The sequence below is a fragment of the Larimichthys crocea genome, chromosome XIV, assembly GCF_000972845.2.
Source record: "Larimichthys crocea isolate SSNF chromosome XIV, L_crocea_2.0, whole genome shotgun sequence".
Lineage (NCBI taxonomy): Eukaryota > Metazoa > Chordata > Actinopteri > Sciaenidae > Larimichthys > Larimichthys crocea.
In genome coordinates, this window is record NC_040024.1 from 8586310 (window position 1) to 8605150 (window position 18841).

At 40.4% G+C, this 18841-nt stretch overlaps 1 protein-coding gene across 1 annotated transcript; it reads right to left on the reverse strand.

Moving 5' to 3' along the window:
• Positions 1-346: 346 nt before the first annotated feature.
• On the reverse strand, positions 347-14373 carry rab39bb (RAB39B, member RAS oncogene family b). Its single transcript, XM_027287721.1, has 5 exons — positions 13775-14373; positions 12096-12381; positions 9253-9433; positions 8388-8658; positions 347-8279 (listed from the first exon to the last, which is right to left on the reverse strand). The coding sequence occupies exons 2-4, from the start codon at positions 12308-12310 to the stop codon at positions 8413-8415; spliced, it is 642 nt and encodes a 213-aa protein (XP_027143522.1). The 5' UTR covers positions 12311-12381; positions 13775-14373; the 3' UTR covers positions 347-8279; positions 8388-8412.
• Between the last annotated feature and the right edge of the window lie 4468 nt (positions 14374-18841).

Sequence of the window (18841 nt, forward strand, 5' to 3'; positions counted from 1 at the left end):
TACCCACAATTTAAAAAATTAAAAACCAAGAATGTTCAAGAAGGTGGATGTTATGGAGGGCCATAGGTGTCACGGAAATATAAATAATTGTATTTATTGCTATCTAACTGGAAAACAAAGGGATTAAAACATTTATTGAATAAATAAATCCATAAATAAATAGCTCCTCCATCATATTGGGGAGCAATCTTACGTTCTTCATGATAACGTACTGTACTTCTGTTTTGTACCGTCTGTTTTTCCTGGACTCTTCCGTGTTCGGCTGGTGTTTCAGAGCTGAGAATACTGATCATTTGAACTTTGATCTAACATACTCAAAACATGTTTATTTCTGCGTTACACTGACTTTTTTTTTTTGGTTTCCCTTTAAATGTACTTCAGGATAGATTTGTTCATCGGTTAAAGCTTTTTTGAATTCCTCTTTTTGTTGTCCAATTTCATATTTTCGCATCTCAAAACTCACTAGAACTGGCTTTAATGACGTTTGAGTAACAATATATTATTCATTTATTATCAGAAAACAAAATGCTTTGTAGTTATCTCCGTGACACTCTTGGTCCTCCATAGTTGGGTCAAACAAAATTATAATTTCCTTAAATTCAGTTAAAAGTAAGTTGACTTATCTTCCTCCCAGTTCATCCTTCCTCTTCCTCTTGCTGCAGCTTTGTCTTTAACTTTCCCCTGCTCACCCTTAAATGTGACGTTTTTTCTTTCATTCATCTCGTCGTCTTCCAGTTGCAAACTTTACGTATAGAAGCTCAAATAAACAGCTGGTAGAGGAAACACTTTGAGGTGTTTTAACTATGATATGAAGCAGATCAGCTGACCGGTTGTAGTTTGTCATGAAATAAATGTGAATGGTTGTTCAAAACTTTTTGTAAAAACTTGGAGGTACCCATGACTCACAACCTCAAGTATAACACCATTACAACAATCTAAAAACACTCCATAGCAAGTACATGCATGATTATGTGACTCTATGAAAAAAACAGCAATGAGAATAGATTTATTTTTCCAGTCACATTTTATTTATTTTTTAGTACATTTCAGTTTGTTGAGAGATAATTAGAGCAGAGGAAGGGGCGACCATCTGGACAGTGATACACAGTTATCGTCTGTACAGCTCAGAGGGTTGAAAACAACAAAGTGAAACATGATTTCTGTTGTACCGACGGCTCCTGTGAGAAGAAGGGTTACATCGAGGGCGGGGATATCCAACTGACGCATGCGTTTGGATACAGGGTTCATGGCATGTCGCCTGTCGGAGTAGAAAACCCAGCTAAAGGTTAAACAACAGACGAGTGGATGGTATTTTTTTCCTAGCGTAGTTTTGTCGAGGCTTCCTTCGACCATAAACAGTTCGTGTGTGTGTGATGTCCATTATGAGACTCCCAAGATCCCCAGTTTAACTCGTCTCAATATCATCAGTTAATTAGAAAACAATTAGGCCTCCAAATTAGTTTGGCACGCAGACAAGCTTTTTTTGGCCACAGCCAGAAGTTTCATCAAAACACGGGGATTAATTTTCCTTTCACGTCAGCCTCCACTGCAGATACATTTACTCTAAGAACAAGGACAATTTTCCATGGAAGAAAACTGGCATTACTCCCGTATCTGTGGGGTAAATATGAAGTTATAATCAGCAGACTGTTTGATTAGATTAGCAGAATGACTGACTACTGTTGTATCTTGTTTGTTTGAGAACCAGTGAGTAAGGAAAGGTGTTTTATGAGTCGTGCTGGACGATTTTATGGCTAATTCCTGGAGGTACTTTTTGGTTTGTGGATTTTACCTTTGGAAAGAGCCAGAATAGTTGTTTACCCCTGTTGTCAGTCTTTATGCTAAACTAACTAACTGTTGGCTGTAGCTTTATATTTATCGTAAGGTTTAGCCCCAGTTTATGCCTCTTATGTATTAGCATTCTACTGTTTTGCGGCTGAATTTTGGGAGCGAGTTGCTGCCCCAAGCGAGGGAATTCAAGTACCTTGTTGGGGTCTTGTTCGCAACTGATGCGAAAATGGAGTGCTGGGTTGGGTTGGGTTGGTGTTTCGGATCGTTGTGGGGAAGAGCGAACTTAGAGGGAAGGCAAAGTTCTCGATTTTTCCAGTCAAACCCTCACCTATGGTTGTGAGCTTTGGGTAGTAAACAAAAGAATGAGATTGTGGATACAAGTGACCGAAATTAGCTTTCTCCACTGGGTGGCCAGGCTCAGCCTTAAAGATGGGAGTAACAAGCTCGGAGTAGAGTTGGAACAACACTCTAGGCTCTGCAAACCTCGTAATTTTCTCAGAGAAACAACCGCTCGGCTTTGTGACTCAAATATAAAATTAATATACACAATAGGCATAAACTGGGGATAATCCTACAGTAAATATGAAGCTACAACCAGCCAGAATGATTGGAAACAGGGGAACTCAGGCTTTTTCTGTCCACTGGTTGCAAAATCATCCTACCAACACCTCTAAAGCTCACTAATTACGACAAGACTTCTCACAAAAACATGTCAAGAAAGTGGATAGGCGTATTTCCCAAGATGTCAGACTATTCATAAATTCGTAACAAACAGAAATACAACAAAAATCTTTCTTTCAGCTTGTGTGCGGGTGAAGTTTGGAGGGCTATCTCCTTTACTGAGTCTAGCAGCCTTTAGTGAAGTCAAATGCTGCCAGGGACGCCGGCAGAGAACGGTGCAGAGTGCCCGTAAATCACCACGTATAGGCTTGTCTGGAAACGAGCCAAAGAGCAGATTGCTTTGCTGTCAAGCATGAAACTGCTTTCCATCATCGGAGTCTTTCCTCCTTGATCACTTCACTTCACGAGTTCCCGAGGTGACTTTGGCTGCAACTCTGCCAAACCACAGATCAATAAAAGACAACTTGACAGAGTCGTCCCAAAAAAAAACTGCTTCTTCGTTCACACACAGTAACGTCATGTGACTTACTGAAGACTCAACTAATTCGCTTTACTCGCAAAAACATTAACAGCCACTTCCAGACCTTTAGAAACTGGAAAGATGATGCCTCTCTAATGGCCTCTTCTTAGAAGCATCAGCCGGACATTTTCTGTATTTAATTGGTTGCTGCTTAGTTCACACACATTGTGTTTTACTGGAATCAGCTGAATGTTGTCGGGAGCTTCAGGATTAGACACGATTTTGCTATTTTACTGTAAAAAATGGATGTGTTTAGTCCATATTGCACATTATGGACGTCATTTTAATGTTTTAAACGGTGAACTAACCAGCTCCATGTGGGAAAACTGAACCTTCAGCAAGTTTCACCAAAATGCATTGCACTTTATAGAAATAAAGTTGCTGTCTCCAAAATACCAAGCAATTTTCAGACAATCCAATGGGTGTTAAAAAGGTTTATTTAACCTAAGAAGTCGGAGAACCTTTTCAACCCATGAAGGATCTTTACAACAAATTCACCAAATTTGGATACCCATGGTTTTTGTATTGGACAGCAACAATAAGCAACCAAGAGCTGAAGGGTAAAAAGTGCAGATTGGGAACCATAAAACACTTTTTCACTCCGTCACATTATTTTGTGCATGATTTTTTGGCATTTTGTCGGTGTATGTTAGGCCAAATCGAGAGAAAAGAGAAAGCTAAAAGTATACTATGGAAATATAAATGTTGAAGTTAGGGAATGTGGAATTTACAAAGGCGGCAGCAAATCATTTATTTGGAGTGGATTTAAATATTAACTCCTGACTAAGACTTTGTTGAAGTTTGTAATTTAACATTTTGGGAAGTATACTTATTTGCTTTCTTGCCAAGAGTTCCGACATCCGAGGAAACATGACTGTCCTCGGATGTCTTGCCGAAAATGCTCCCTCCACATTGGGGGCGAGTTGCTGCCCGAAGCAAAGGAGTTCAACTCTCTTGGGGTCTTGTTCATGAGTGATGGGGAAAATGGAGCGTGAGATGGACCAGCAGCGTTGGCAATGTTGCGGACAATGTATCAGATTGTTGTTGGGAAGATTGAGCTGAGTCGGATGGCAAAGCTCCTAGTTTTTCAGTCCATCTACGTTCCATCCCTCACCTATGGTCAAGAGCTTTGGGTAGTGACCGAAAGAATGTGGATACAAGCGTTCGAAATGAGTAGTGCTACTATTCCTTTGTGGAAGGAAGCAAGCTGAGGATTTACCTTTGGGATCAATGAACTATCTATCCATCCATCCACCAGGAGGAGCTGGAGTGCCCGGCTAAACCTGCTGCCACCGCGACCCAACCCCGGATAAGCGGGAACAAATTAATGGATGGATGGACAGTAATCTCAATCTTCTCATGTAACTCTCAGCATGAAAGCAAATAAGTGTATTTACCAAACGATGTAATTACTGTAAGTTGGGGGGGACAGTAAAGGAGCTTAGAGATATCCAGCTGGGCGTCATAAAGCATAGCGTATCAACCAGCCGGCTGACATCTGGTTGAAAGTGTTTTGGCAGCCCATGAGGAGGAGCTCCAAACACATGGGAGACTACAACCACACACTCCCACACTTTATGCCACCCTCACCTCGGTAACGTTTAAGAGTTTCAGCAAAAAGCACTGATGATCATACAGCGAGCAGAGTAAGGATAAAACAAAACCCTCTATGTTGAATTTCAAGAGAAACTGTCGAGAACTCACCCTTTTTTTTTTCTTTCCTTTTTTTTATTCCTGGAAGTATTTTTGCAGATCGATCTTTTCTGTCTGGCAACATTTCACTCATTTCAGTAAGCAATAATGCAGCATGAGTGTGTAGCAGTGGAAGTGGACCGTCATTTGAATTATTTCCATCAAGTCTCAACAACATTTAGATCAACCTTTTCGTCAAAGCTTTTGTAGGAAGGAAAACGTCGTGTGGGGGTTGTCACTCTGACTGGAAATGTTTCTCATTCACACATTTATATATATATATATATATAATATATATATATATATAATATATATATATATATATTATATATATATATATTATAGATGACAACCCGGTGGTAAAAATCTCACCTTGTTCCTCTCTACTGATACATTCATGTAAAATAAGATGACACAAGCAGAACTCTTTGGAGACATGTAAAAAGAAGGCATACATTGTGAGAAAATGAAGCACTTACAGTTTCCTCACTGATCCACAGGTGACTGAAATAATTAGTTAATAAATTAATTTTAAAAATAAATACAGTTGACACATACAACAGGCATTCGTTTAGGATTGTGTATCAGATTAAGGGGTTGAAAATGAGTCCAGGTACTTAAGGTAGATATGGTAAGGTACATTTAATTGCTAACTATGCTAAAAGTCTCTGTTCCTTGTCAGTCATAAAACAAATTAATATATTTGGTCCAGTGCTAATCTCATAACTGTGTGTAGTTATTATTTTTGATGCGTCTTAAAGCAACATTGTGCAGCTTTTCTACCATAAAGTAATGTAACTTTGTACTCTGGGTACTGTACCCCACAACAAGCACGCAACTCTTTACAGCACTAAGTCACATACCGCTAACTATTTCACTGATTTTGGTGAAACTGGATCATATTTTATGGAGAAAATGTTTTCTCATGGACAGTGAAGTAAACTGCTGCCAACTGTAGCTGCTGTTAGCTAATGTAATGGGCTGCCCGTACTGTGAACTCCGATCACAGTCATTATGGACCACCAGGAAGAGGAGGTTTGACAGAGAGCGAAACTGGTGTCGTGCCAGAACAGGAGCTGGAAAAGTGGGCAATAGCAAGGAGACCAAAAAGCCGCCAGATGAGAGTAAATGTGGGACTGACTTTTAGTGGTTGGTGAGAGCTTGGTGAAATAAAAAGCTGAAAGACAGACGCCGAGCTGGGCTGACTGCTGTTGGACTAGTCAGTGATATTAGCTGCTGCTGGGTTTTGTGTTGGTGACCTTGTTGATAGCATTGTTGTTCGCAAAGTTGTCATCCTGATAGTTTTTGATCAGAAGTGTAGTGTCCATATTTACCACAGTGGTATTACACTTTGAAACTGGGGGTGCTAAATCACAGAAAATGTGAATTTCTACACAATGTTGCTTTAAAAACACATTTTTTATGTGTTACCTTCTTACGTGTAAACATGGTCTAGAAGCGAATGAAACAGTTTGATTCACTGTCTCTGATTTTGCAGTAACTGGCCTGACATGAGTAAAAAACTGAAAACATTAAAATAAATGTCTACTTAAAAGGTAAATTCACAGAGAACCACATGAGGGCGAAAAATGTTTAAACATTTAAGTGTTTTGGCCACACCCCCAAACAGTGACATCACAACAGGTGATTTGTCTTTAATTGGTCATAGCAAACACCTGCCATGACCCCACAGCTTGTCTCATTACCATAGCAGTAGTTTTGTTTATCTACCTGTTGGCCCCACATTTGTCATTTCGCTAAGGAGACTTGCGCTAAGAGTGACATGAAGCTGCCTTCAGGACAGCGACTTCTTCCACAGACTGAAGGAATGACGATCAGGTACACCTGATTAAAATTAATGCAGACTAATGCAACAATCCTATCTTCATGAAGGGCGTAATGTTCCGAGTTAAGGTCATATCAGAGGCTACGATGCATTACACTGCAAGGTGTACAAGTAATATTACATCAGAGGGTGTGCTTTATGGTCGTTATTGGCACGGCGCTTGTGCCAATGTGCGCAAGGGTCAGTGAAGTGCCAGTAACGACTGTAAAGCACACCCTCAAATGTAATATTGCGATTATACAACAATTACCAACTTAAATAAAACATATAATCAAAAGATTTTTAGAATTTGGGGCAATTTGCTTTCAAAATAAACATTTTCTTTTGTTTACATCACATTCATTTACTACTCTGGCAAGTAGTCCGAGCCTTAGCAACGATGGAGTTTCCCCAAACTGAATAAATGCCAAACATATAAACTCTAAACTGCTTTGCTAGATCAAAGTTAATAAGATATCTGCACTATCAACACTTCCCTAAAACACAAAAAATGAACATTATAACCTTCACAAAGGGATGATTTGTTGCAGGACTGTTGTATTAGTTTAGTTTTTATTAGGTGTACCAAATAAACCGGCGAGTTAAGTCTCTCCAAGACCTCAGGGTAGATCGAAAACCTCCTTCCAAGACATTAAGTTTCTACGTGTGAACTAATGCAGTTTGATGAGATGTTACACTTGCACGCACACATAAAAGAAAATGCATATAAACCACTTGCCCACAACAAAATATCACCTTGTTGTTCCCACCCCCGTGCCCGAATCTTTGTCGGCTTGATTTAATGCCTACCAGTTGGACTTTGTTTGCGTGATTACATCGTCGGGTATGCGTGCATTGTGGATGGTGGTTCCTTCGTGGCGTCTGCGGTCTGATCCCTCTGTGTTCGCTTTCAAAATATCTCCAGCTCGTATTAGCACCCTTCAAAAGTCACAAATGAGGCTCCACAGTTAAGGTGGACTTGGCTATTAAGGTGCTTTCCGGATCCAACATTCCCTTTTGGTCCACCTTAACATGTCAACAGTTAAAGGCGGACGATTAGGCGTGGTCAAGCTAGTCCAACAAGTCCACCTCGGTCAGTTAGCTGTACACTTGTCTCTTCCTGCTGGAGTCCAGGACCTGGATGGGTGTTGATTTTTTTTTTGTTATAGTGCGGTATTTAGCAGAATGATAGTGGATATAACCATGTAGTCAATGTCATTGAGCTCACTGGAGGCCTAAGAGAAATGGTGTAGTCTCTGGCAATAAAATCACAGCTCCGGGAAGGAAATCCTTCGTTTTATTTAAGGGCCTCCAGGACTCCTCCATTGAGCTCTGATAGTGGAATGTGGAGCAAAATGTCAGCACAAGAAAAAACAACTCTTGTTAAAGATGGCATTTAAATCTAACGGTGCTGACTAAACTTTTTTTTTTAATGATATGTGCTAGAGGGATGGTTGGACATCAACGTAAAAGTGTCTTATGTGATCATGTAATTGCATATTGGAGGAGGAGATTAAGACGTCGTGGGAGGAGAGGGTGAAAGAAGAGATGATGGGGAGAAAGAAAGATTAAACAAGTCACAAGAGTGTCATCGGATTTTGGTGACGAGCCAAAATGGATCCACTTTCTAAGGCCTTTCTAAGACGTTCAGGCAAGAAGCCCAAAACAAAATTGAAGGAATTGAATCATGGGAGCCCTCGCAAGTAAATGAGTATCCTTCCTCTCCGGGAAATCAAAGGTGTACAGAAATGGGCACAACCCTTCAGCTATCCACCCACATTCAAGGTGTCCTTCTCCACCATCTACCAGCCTTTTCATTGTGTATCCAACCTGAAGAAAAAGCAATAGAGGGTTACCAACAGTTTCAGTCAGAGGGCTGACACCTCAGTCCGTCAGCCGCTCCCCTCTGAATCCTTCCTGGACCCCTCAACTTTTCACCTTCAGTCCTAAAACTCTTCCCAGATCAACATAGACAGCGGCGGTCGCTCTTGGTCACTTCCTCCGAGGAGTGGACCACGTTGGGGACAAATCCGCTCTTCACGCCCTCCCAGCCCTCCTGGATTGTGATATCGCCGGACCGCACCAGGGCGAAGATGTCTCTGGTCAGCTCTGTGAAGGCGTGTTCCACGTTGATGGCGTCGCGGGCTGACGTCTCGACGTAGCGCATCCCGTACGCCCCCGCCAGCTTCTCTGCTTCCTGACGAGTCACCTAGAAAATCAAATGAGAGAAGATGAAGCTTTCCTAACTGGACGGTCAAGAGCTAGTAGATGTATTACATCGTCTTAGAAGCACAGTTGAAGTACCAGACTTCGAGACAAGACCAAACAAAGGCATCAAATCATCCGCACCGAGCAGCACTGCTTACCATTGTGAGATGAGTGTGATAAGACTCTTGTAAATGAGCCTTTTAGTTCAAGTGACAAGGCGAACAGAGCATAGATAGGAAACTTTTCTGGTTTATTTGATTTTAATCCTGCGCCTACAACATTGTGTTATATCAGTGCAGACAGTTTTGCAGTGTCATCCTGCAATGGTGATATTTTTTGCTTTTGCTTTTTGGTCTGCCAGTTACCCAAAGATTAAACAAAGACATCTCTTCTCTGATCCAAATGTGTACTGATCTAAAAATCACTTTTAACGCTGCAGACTTAAATTCAAAACAACACCCGTCCCAAACTTGGAGACTAAGATATTTGCTGTATTGAATCGTACAGTGCCCATGCTGTGTCATCAGAGATCGCTCTACTGAAATACAAGACTGGTAGTACCCATTTCTAACCGCTGCATTTCTGCTCTACACACCTGGCGCTGTGCCTCCAGGTCACATTTGTGGCCCACCAATAGGAAGACGATGCTATGTGGTTGGACGTGGCTGCGAGCCTCCTCGAGCCAGTCGTGGACGTTCTGGAAGGAGCGGCGGTTGGTGATGTCGAACAGGAGGAGCCCGCCCACGGAGTTACGGTAGTAAGCCCTGGTGATGGACCTGCAGAGGTTACAAGAGATCAGAGCGTGATCAGAGACTGACCGTGTGAGATTTTAACATCAAAATGATGTTGTAGTTTTTTCAAACGAGTCCTTGATTGAAGACAGACAAAGGCAAAAGGAGCTTATGTGTTTCTAAATATGTAAATATGCTTCAGAAACAAGCTGCGTTCAGCGACAGGGAAAGTACGAGGTGATAAATCTGTGGGGCACGGCTAATCGGAAGAGAAAAACTGATGACAGGAGGTGTGAAAACAAGCAGAGGTGATGATGGGGGAGCTGAGAAAACATTAGATGAAAATAACATGTACAAATATTACAAGGATTATGTCTAACATAATTTACACAGAGCACTGCGGCATGACATGGGAGGGGAAGAGCTGCTGGATTTTGACAAGATGTGACAACCTGCATGCAGACACAGACAAACCAATCCCCCTCGTGATGCGTCTTATCTTCCCACAACGTCAACGTCAACATAAATACAACCAGAAGGAAAATTACAGGCCCGAGGTGGAGACGGAAAGAGTGTGAAAGACGTGTCACGAAAAAGAGGAAGGAGGGAGGATTAGTCGACGGAGGAGAGGAGGCGAAAATTCAGAAGCAGCGAGTGATTCATTTGATTCAACACACACACACATACATACTGTATATTTATATATATTTATAGAAGGAAGGTCCACACATGAAATAACAATGAGTAAAATCCCCAAAAATGTCTGTACAAGTACTTAAATACTACAATACTACGAGTCAAAATGTTTTAAGTTAGTTAATAGTAGCTGATATATCGTTATTTTAATATAACGATAGCTCCCCGGTAATGTGCTGACAGGGAGAGGAGGAGCCAGTGTCGTGCCAGAACCGGAGCTAGGTAAGCGGGCAATGTAACCGGAGTGAGTAGCCTTTATGGAAACCGCCAATGGCCACAGACCGATAAGGACGTTGACAGAAGCTACAGAAGTGCCAACAGGGAGAGGAGTTTTTCAGGGAATGATGACGGGGAGCGGAGCCTGTGTCATGCCAGAACAGGAGCTGTAAAAGTGGGCAATGGCAAGGAGACCAAAAAGCCGCCAGATGAGAGCTTGGTGAAATAAAAGGCTGAAAGACAGACGCCGAGCTGGACTGACTGCTGCTGGTGACCTTGTTGATGTTTGGTTTATGGTGCTAAATTGTCAAAAATACCAATTTCTACGCAGTGTCAGTGCAGGTAAGGCACTGTATGATGTTCACTTGTTTACTCTTTAGAAATAACCCCTCTAGTCGTTTGACTAACTGCTATTTCCCGTTGCAAACAAACGAGTCACAGGTAGTAATTCGAGTTTTGAGAGCTCCGGGCTCCAGATACTTTACAAGTATTCCCTAACTTAAGTTACTAATCGTCCAGTTTTGTTGACGTGCATCACTTCACTCTTTCCGTTTCTAAATAAATCAAGTCAAAACTCAAGTTCCTTGTTTCCTCAGTTTTGAGGAACATCTGACATGACTTTTACCAGAATTCACCTGTCACCACTTGAACATGAATATTCAGACCATAGTTACTCAACATTTCTGCTGAGTTGGTTTCTCTTTTGTTCATCAGTTCAGTCTCAGTTCTTCTTTACGTGGTAACCTCCAGTTTTGGTCTCGAGAACAGCAGCTGGTGTCAGGTGATTTTCGTCAGTCTGTGATTTTGAAAGCTCTCTATGGAAAACACCTTTAACCATTTGTATATGCAAACCTCTTGTGCATCATGGAAATAAAAAACATTGAGGACACCTTGAGGTCCCAGCCGGGGTTCGAACCAGCAACCTTCTTGCTATGAGGAACCTGTATTACCAAATATGGCATATTAAATAATCAACCTTCTACCATAAAACTGTTTTTATTAGGTAAAAAATGACATTATTTATGTGTAAAGTCAATGTATACTGCATGCAGAACGGTGGATAATAATTTAACAGTTTATTGCCGCTTGCGCAATAAACAAATGTTTGACCGTACTATCTGGTATCTTTATAAGTTTACCTTCCTCTTTGGATTTTCACAATAAGATTGTATAATAATATTAATAATAATACTTGTAATGGTAAACAACTATATATATATTGTACTGCTTTAGATTAGCATCTCATTAAATATGATACATTTATATATTAAAAATCACCTACACATATATAATGCTGTTTACACGTGAATGCACCAGTATTAAAACAAAAAATGTGTTTTTAGGCCTTTAAAATGTATATTTGTGTAAAATATGCAGTATTTTTTACCTTAAAGTAAAGTATTTTTTACCTTAAAGTGAAGTATTTTTTACCTTAAAGTAAAGTATTTTTTACCTTAAAGTAAAGTATTTTTTACCTTAAAGTAAAGTATTTTTTACCTTAAAGTAAAGTATTTTTTATCTTAAAGTGTAGTATTTTTACCTTAAAGTAAAGTATTTTTTTTACATTAAAGTGAAGTATTTTTTACCTTAAAGTGAAGTATTTTCTACCTTAAAGTGAAGTATTTTTTACAGTGTGGTATTGATACTTTTACTTTCACCTTTTCTAGAGACAAATAAACACAACACCTGACCTGCGCTGTGATAACCACCATGATATATTGTTATTATGATGGATTAAATCCGTATTGAACATTGATTAGTGATGTAACACGTCCACACTCCCAGCTGTTCTCACCTGAAGCGCTCCTGACCCGCGGTGTCCCAGATCTGCAGCTTGATCCGCTTCCCCGGTTCGATCTCCACCAGCCGGGAGAAGAAGTCCACGCCGACGGTCGGGTCCGACACCTGGGCGAAGCGGCCCTCCGTGAACCGCCGGATCAGACACGACTTGCCCACCGTGGAGTCCCCGATGACAATCAGCCGGAACTGATAGAGCCATATCGCCTCCATGACTTTGGCTGCTCACCTGTCTGTCGCTCTCCTGCTCACCTGTCTGTCGCTCTCCTAACCGGGCTGTCTGTCTGTCATGGTGCGTTTACGTGCGTGTGGGAGAAAGAGAGAGAGAGAGAGACACAGAGGGAGGGAGGTCAGGTAGATGATTAATGTTAGTAGAAGTACTCAGATCCAGCTGAGCCATGGTGTACAAATACTCCATTACAAGTAAAAGTACTCATTATACAGAATACTACAGGTCTGTATTATATTATTGATGCATTTACGTGTCTGTCACTGCATTACTGAATACTCCTTAATCTGTAATAATACACTATATTCCATTTGTTTATAATCTTTTGTTTATTGACCTGAAGTTACTAAATAAATATAGTGGATTAAAAAGTACAATATTTATGCAGTATAAAGTAAGTAAACATTTAATTATAGTATAGTATTTTTACTACTGATGCTACTTTTACTTGTAATGCAGTATTTTTACACCATACTCTTACTTGGAGTACTTCTAACACTGATACTCCATCATCCATTACATATCCATTCTCCACTCCACTATATTTTCTAACACCTTTGTACTTTATTGTACATGTTGAATGCAGTACTTTTAGTATTTCTAGTATTGTTCCTTATAAGTAAAAGATCTGAGTACTTAAGTAGTACAAAGTTAAATTACAAATATTGTACTTTTTAATCAACTGTATTTATCTGATTACTTCAATTACTAGTTTGGAATCAGATAAATAAACAAAGTACATTTACAGACAGTACTTAAGTATTTTTTTACAACATAGTATTTCTACTTTTTCCACCACTGATATTCAATCATCCACCACAAATACACAAATCTGAAACGAGCATTTCTCCACAGTGAGTAGCCTAGTAACTATATTTTCGAATACTTTTGTACTTTATTGTACATTTTGAATGCAGTACTCTACACTGTAGTACTTCTACTTCTTCTAAGTAAAAAATATCTGAGTGCTTCTTCCACCACTGATATTCCATCATCCATTACACATCATAAACATAGTGAAGAGCCTAATAATAACTATATTCTCTAATATCCTTGTACATTTTGGATGCAGTACTTTTAGTATAAGTACACTGTAGTACTTCTTCCATCACATGTACAAACTCTACGTATCCTCACACCACAGCTCCCCCTGACCAGGCCATCAGGCAGGCGGGCACGGAGCCAAACACATGCAGCCTCTGTGGAGCCGTCGGGTTGCGTCGCTCGGTCGGTATGCGAACATCAGTGTCTGAATCCCCCGGTGAGCAGCATCCTTCACGGGCTCTGACACCGGATGTCAGCTCGGGGAACGTGTCACACCTCATACATGCACATTATTCCATGCGTAAAATGTGAGTTTCTAATGATATTCGGCTCTGCTGTGATATGTACAGGCTGCAGGACATGATGGATGACACAAACACAGCCTTTAAATGTGGAGAGCTTACCCGAAGCAGGAGTGGGGTTTAGGCCACAATGGTTGCTCCCTCTTACGCCGTTCAGCACCAGGCTGATGTGGGCTCCATGGCACCGAAAGTCTGCTTGGATCAAACCCTCAGGACGCAGCGCAACGACCGAAATCCCGCAGGTGGAGGAGGGTGGGTGGATGTTTGTGTTGTTTTTTTAACAGAGAGGCTGGTTTAACAACAGCAGGCCCCTGAAGTCAGGCCCTGAAAAACGCATCCAGAGCAGGAGGAGAGAAAAAAAACACGGATCCTTGCGTGGAGCTTCACCCGGAGCCTCGAACAAAAAACACGCCGCCTTGTTCTCTGATTCCACGCCGAGGAGAAGCGTCAGTTTGCGGGTGCAGGATGGTCGCTGTCAGGGGGGTAATCCCGCGGAATCATCGCTGTGTTTGCTGTGTGTTTGTGCGGGGTTCGCTGCTGATGAAATGGCAGCAGCAGCATCATATAGCCTGACTCATCCCGCATCAGTACCACTACCGTAATGGACCGAGGAGAGGCGCAACACTGAAGAAGGGGAGGGAAAAAACACACTATTGTTAACCGAAAACAGACGGAATAAAGAAAATACCGTTATAAAGGAATAAAAAAATAAGTTTCTGGACGATATTATGATTTTTATGGATTTTCTCAACATAAAATTAGCGAGAAAAGAAACTAACAATCCTGATTTAAAACTGCAAAATAACCTGAATGTGTCTAAAAAAAACTAAATACGAACAAACTGAGTTCAATAAATTCAAAAAAACATTATTTTTTATTATAAGAGAGAAGCAGCACACTCACTGCACCACTGCGCAGTATATACGCGCACGCTTCAGTGCGCAGGAACGGAAATTGGACGAACTGCAGGGTGGGAGTTGTAGTTTTTTAAACGTGCAGCATTGTTTATCACATTTTGGGTGCATATATATAACTTTAAATTACATTTTTAATATCAGGAACTACAAATAACGAAACAGAACCAAGTCAACTCTACATTTCTCTACATCTTTTATAGCTTTTCTGCCATAAAATAACAGATTTTAAATAATTGTTACACTGACTTGTAGTCAGGTGAATGGTGTCTCTGTTATTATATATATATATATATATATATATATATATACGGCGTGCTAACTGGTTCTGGTGAAACTGGATCATATTTTATGGAGGAAATGTTTTCTGGTTTTCCCTCTGATGTCCTCCGGCTGCTCCGCCTCAACTCTCTGTGATTTACAGAGTTTATGATGGACAGAGAAGTAAACTGCTGACATCTGTAGCTGCTGTTAGCTCATGTTGGATGAATTTATTAGCTGCTGTTCGCTCATGTTAGCTCAGTTTGTTAGCTGCTGTTAGCTCATTTTGTTAGCTGCTGTTAGCTCAGGTTGTTTACTGTTGTTAGCTCATGTTAGCTGAATGTTAGCTCAGTTTGTTAGCTAATGTTAGCTCAGTTTGTTAGCTGCGTGTTTAGCTCATTTTAGCTCAGTTTGTTAGCTCTGTTAGCTCAGTTTGTTAGCTATGTTAGCTCAGTTTTTGTTACTGATTTAGCTCAGTTTGTTGAGCGCTGTTAGCTCATGTTAGCTCAGTTTGTTAGCTAATGTTAGCTCAGTTGTTAGCTGCTGTTAGCTCATGTTAGCTCAGTTTTTTAGCTGCTGTTACTCATGTTGCTCAGTTGTTACTAATTAGCCGTTGTTAGCTAATGTTAGCTCAGTTTGTTAGTCTGCGTTAGCTCAGTTGTTAGCTGCGGTAGCTCATGTTAGCTCAGTTTTGAGCTATGTAGCTCAGTTTGTTAGCTAATGTTAGCTCATTGTAGCTTGTTTAGCTCATGTTAGCTCTGTTACTGTTTAGCTCATGTTAGCTCAGTTGTTAGCTAATGTTAGCTCAGTTTGTTACCGCTGTTAGCTCATGTTGAGCCAAGTTTGTTAGCTAATGTTAGCTCAGTTTGTTAGCCGCTGTTACTCATGTTGGCTCAGTTTGTTAGCCGCTGTTAGCTCTGTTAGCTCAGTTTGTAGCCGCTGTTAGCTCATGTTAGCTCAGTTTGTTAGCTAATGTTGACTCAGTTTGTTAGCTGCTGTTAGCTCATGTTAGCTCATTTGTTAGCCGCTGTTAGCTCAGTTAGCTCATTTTGTTAGCTGCTGTTAGCCATGTTAGCTCAGTTTTGTTAGCTAATGTTAGCTCAGTTTTGTTAGCCGCTGTTAGCTCAGTTTGTTAGCCGCTGTTAGCTCAATGTTAGCTCAGTTTGTTAGCTGCTGTTAGCTCATGTTAGCTCAGTTTTGTTAGCTAATGTTAGCTCATTTGTTAGCCGCTGTTGGATGTTAGCTCAGTTTGTTAGCAATGTTAGCTCATGTTAGTAATGCAGCTAATGCTAGTTAGCTTAGCTTGAGCTTATCTAATGTTAGCTCATGTGAGCAACATTAGCTAACACATGATATAACATAACAAACACCACGGTGGTGTTACTCTCTGAACCTGCAGGGGGCGCTGCAGCACACACATTTCCCTGCAGTGTGTCTTAACTGGCAGGTGCGAAACAAATGAGTAACTGAGTAATCTGAGTAATCTGAGTAAACTGGAGGTGTGTCCGCGCTGCCTGTCTGACCTCTCCCCGCAGTGTGAGCGGCAGCAGAGGGCGGAGACCTGCACAGACCGCAGATCAGATCAAGTTTTTTTTGAGTTTCAATGCAGCAAGTTCCTTTTTTGTTTGTTTTTTACAAACCGGGACTGTTTGAAGTGTAATGTTCATTAAATAACTTTACACCCAGCTGCTGCAGCTGTCCGCGTCCACAACAGCCTGCAGACCGAGCCTCTCTGGACCGAAACCCTGCCGCGTTATGCAACTCAGCCCACGCGGAGCCCATAATTGGAGACCTCGCTGTGCGCGCGCCCTCTCTCTCCTGTCTCATCACCGGTCATGATGCAGCACGAGCGCCTGCTCAAGTGTTGGTGATCGGTGACCTCGGTGTCGGTAAAACGTCCATCATAAAGCGCTACGTGCACCAGGTGTTCTCCCAGCATTACCGCGCCACCATCGGGGTGGACTTCGCCCTGAAGGTGCTGAACTGGGACCACAGGACGGTGGTGAGGCTGCAGTGTGGGACATAGCGGTGCGTACAAGTGTGTGTGTGTGTTGTGGTTAAAAAAAGCCGAAAAAAACACCTCCATTAAGTATACCGTGTATTCATACTTCATGCATAGTCAAATAACTCCAGCTGTCTGTTTGAGGTGAAACAATAAAGATCAAACTGGTTAACCTGCAGTCATTACTCACTGAGCTGCCTCAGAGCAGAGTTTAGTTCAGTGTTCAGAAGTATTCAGGCCATTGGACTGGAGATAAAGTAACAAAACCACACTGTAAAAATACTCAAGCAGAAGTACTGCATTTAAAAACTTAACTAAAGGAAAAGTACTGCATTTAAAACCTTTACTAAAGGAAAAGTACTGCATTTGAAACCTTAACTTAAGGAAAAGTACTGCATTTAAAACCTTAACTTAAGGAAAAGTACTGCGTTTAGAACCCTAACTAAAGTAAAAGTACTGCATTTAAAACCTTAACTTAAGTAAAAGTACTGCATTTGAAACCTCAACTAAAGCAAAAGTACTGCATTTAAAACCTTAACTTAAGCAAAAGTACTGCATTTAGAACCCTAACTAAAGTAAAAGTACTGCATTTAAAACCTTAACTAAAGCAAAAGTACTGCATTTAAAACCTCAACTAAAGCAAAAGTACTGCATTTAAAACCTTTACTAAAGGAAAAGTACTTCATTAAAAAACTTAACTAAAGCAAAAGTACTGCATTTAAAAACTTAACTAAAGTAAAAGTACTGCATTTAAAACCTTAACTAAAGCAAAAGTACTGCATTTAAAAACTTAACTAAAGCAAAGGTACTGCATTTAAAACCTCAACTAAAGCAAAAGTACTGCATTTAAAACCTTAACTTAAGTAAAAGTACTGCATTTAAAACCTTAACTTAAGTAAAAGTACTGCATTTAAAACCTTAACTTAAGTAAAAGTACTGCATTTAAAACCTTAAATAAAGTAAACGTACTACATTAAGTGAAAGTACTGCACTAACACCTTTCTTACGTAAAAGTACTGCATTTAAAACCTTAAGTAAAATAAAAGTACTGCATTTAAAACCTTAACTAAACAAAAGTACTGCGTTTACGCTAAAGTACTGCATTTAACACCTCTACGTAAAAGTACTGCATTCAAAACCTTAACTAAAGCAAAAGTACTGCATTTAAAACCTTAACTAAAGCACAAAGTACTGCGTTTAAGCTAAAGTACTGCATTAACACCTTTCTTACGTAAAAGTACTGCATTCAAAACCTTAACTAAAGCAAAAGTACGCATTTTAAACTTAACTAAAGCAAAAGTACTGCGTTTAAGCTAAGAGTACTGCATTTAACACCTTCTACGTAAAATTACTGCATTCAAAACCTTAACTAAAGCAAAAGTACTGCGTTTAAAACCTTAACTTAAGTTACTGGCAGACTTCATGCTTGTCCATCTTGCAGTCCTTTACTGGAGATAAAGTAGCAAACCACACTGTAAAAAGTACTCTGTTACAAGTCAAAGTACTGCATTTAAACCCTTACTTAGTAAGAACTTTCAGCTAAATACATGTTTGTAAATAGTAGTGCAGTAAAACGTTCCCTGCCTGTGTTTAACTCTCATACTGATGTTTTGGATCATATTCCTGCTGCATTTATGTGTATGTTGTATATTTTTACGCTGTAGATGTTTAAGGTCGAGGTGTTTGAAATAGTTTAACTTAGGAAGGAGGAAACTTTACAAACCCGTAAGGGAACCTTAACCTTCAGTTTATCAAAACTTCAAATTAAACACTGAATAGTCAGGAAAGCAAAGTAACAAAGGGAGGGAGTAAAAAATACAGATGTCCTGGAGAGGCGTCCAAGAGAAGAAAAGTGCATAATTAGAAAACAAGTAAACAAGTCCCGCCAAGCGCAGACTTGGTTTAGTGTGACGGTCAGCAGCGCCGTTTCATGTTTAACAGTCCTAGTGATCTCAATGTCAGGACGGGGGTGAACAGAGAAAGAAAAGGTAA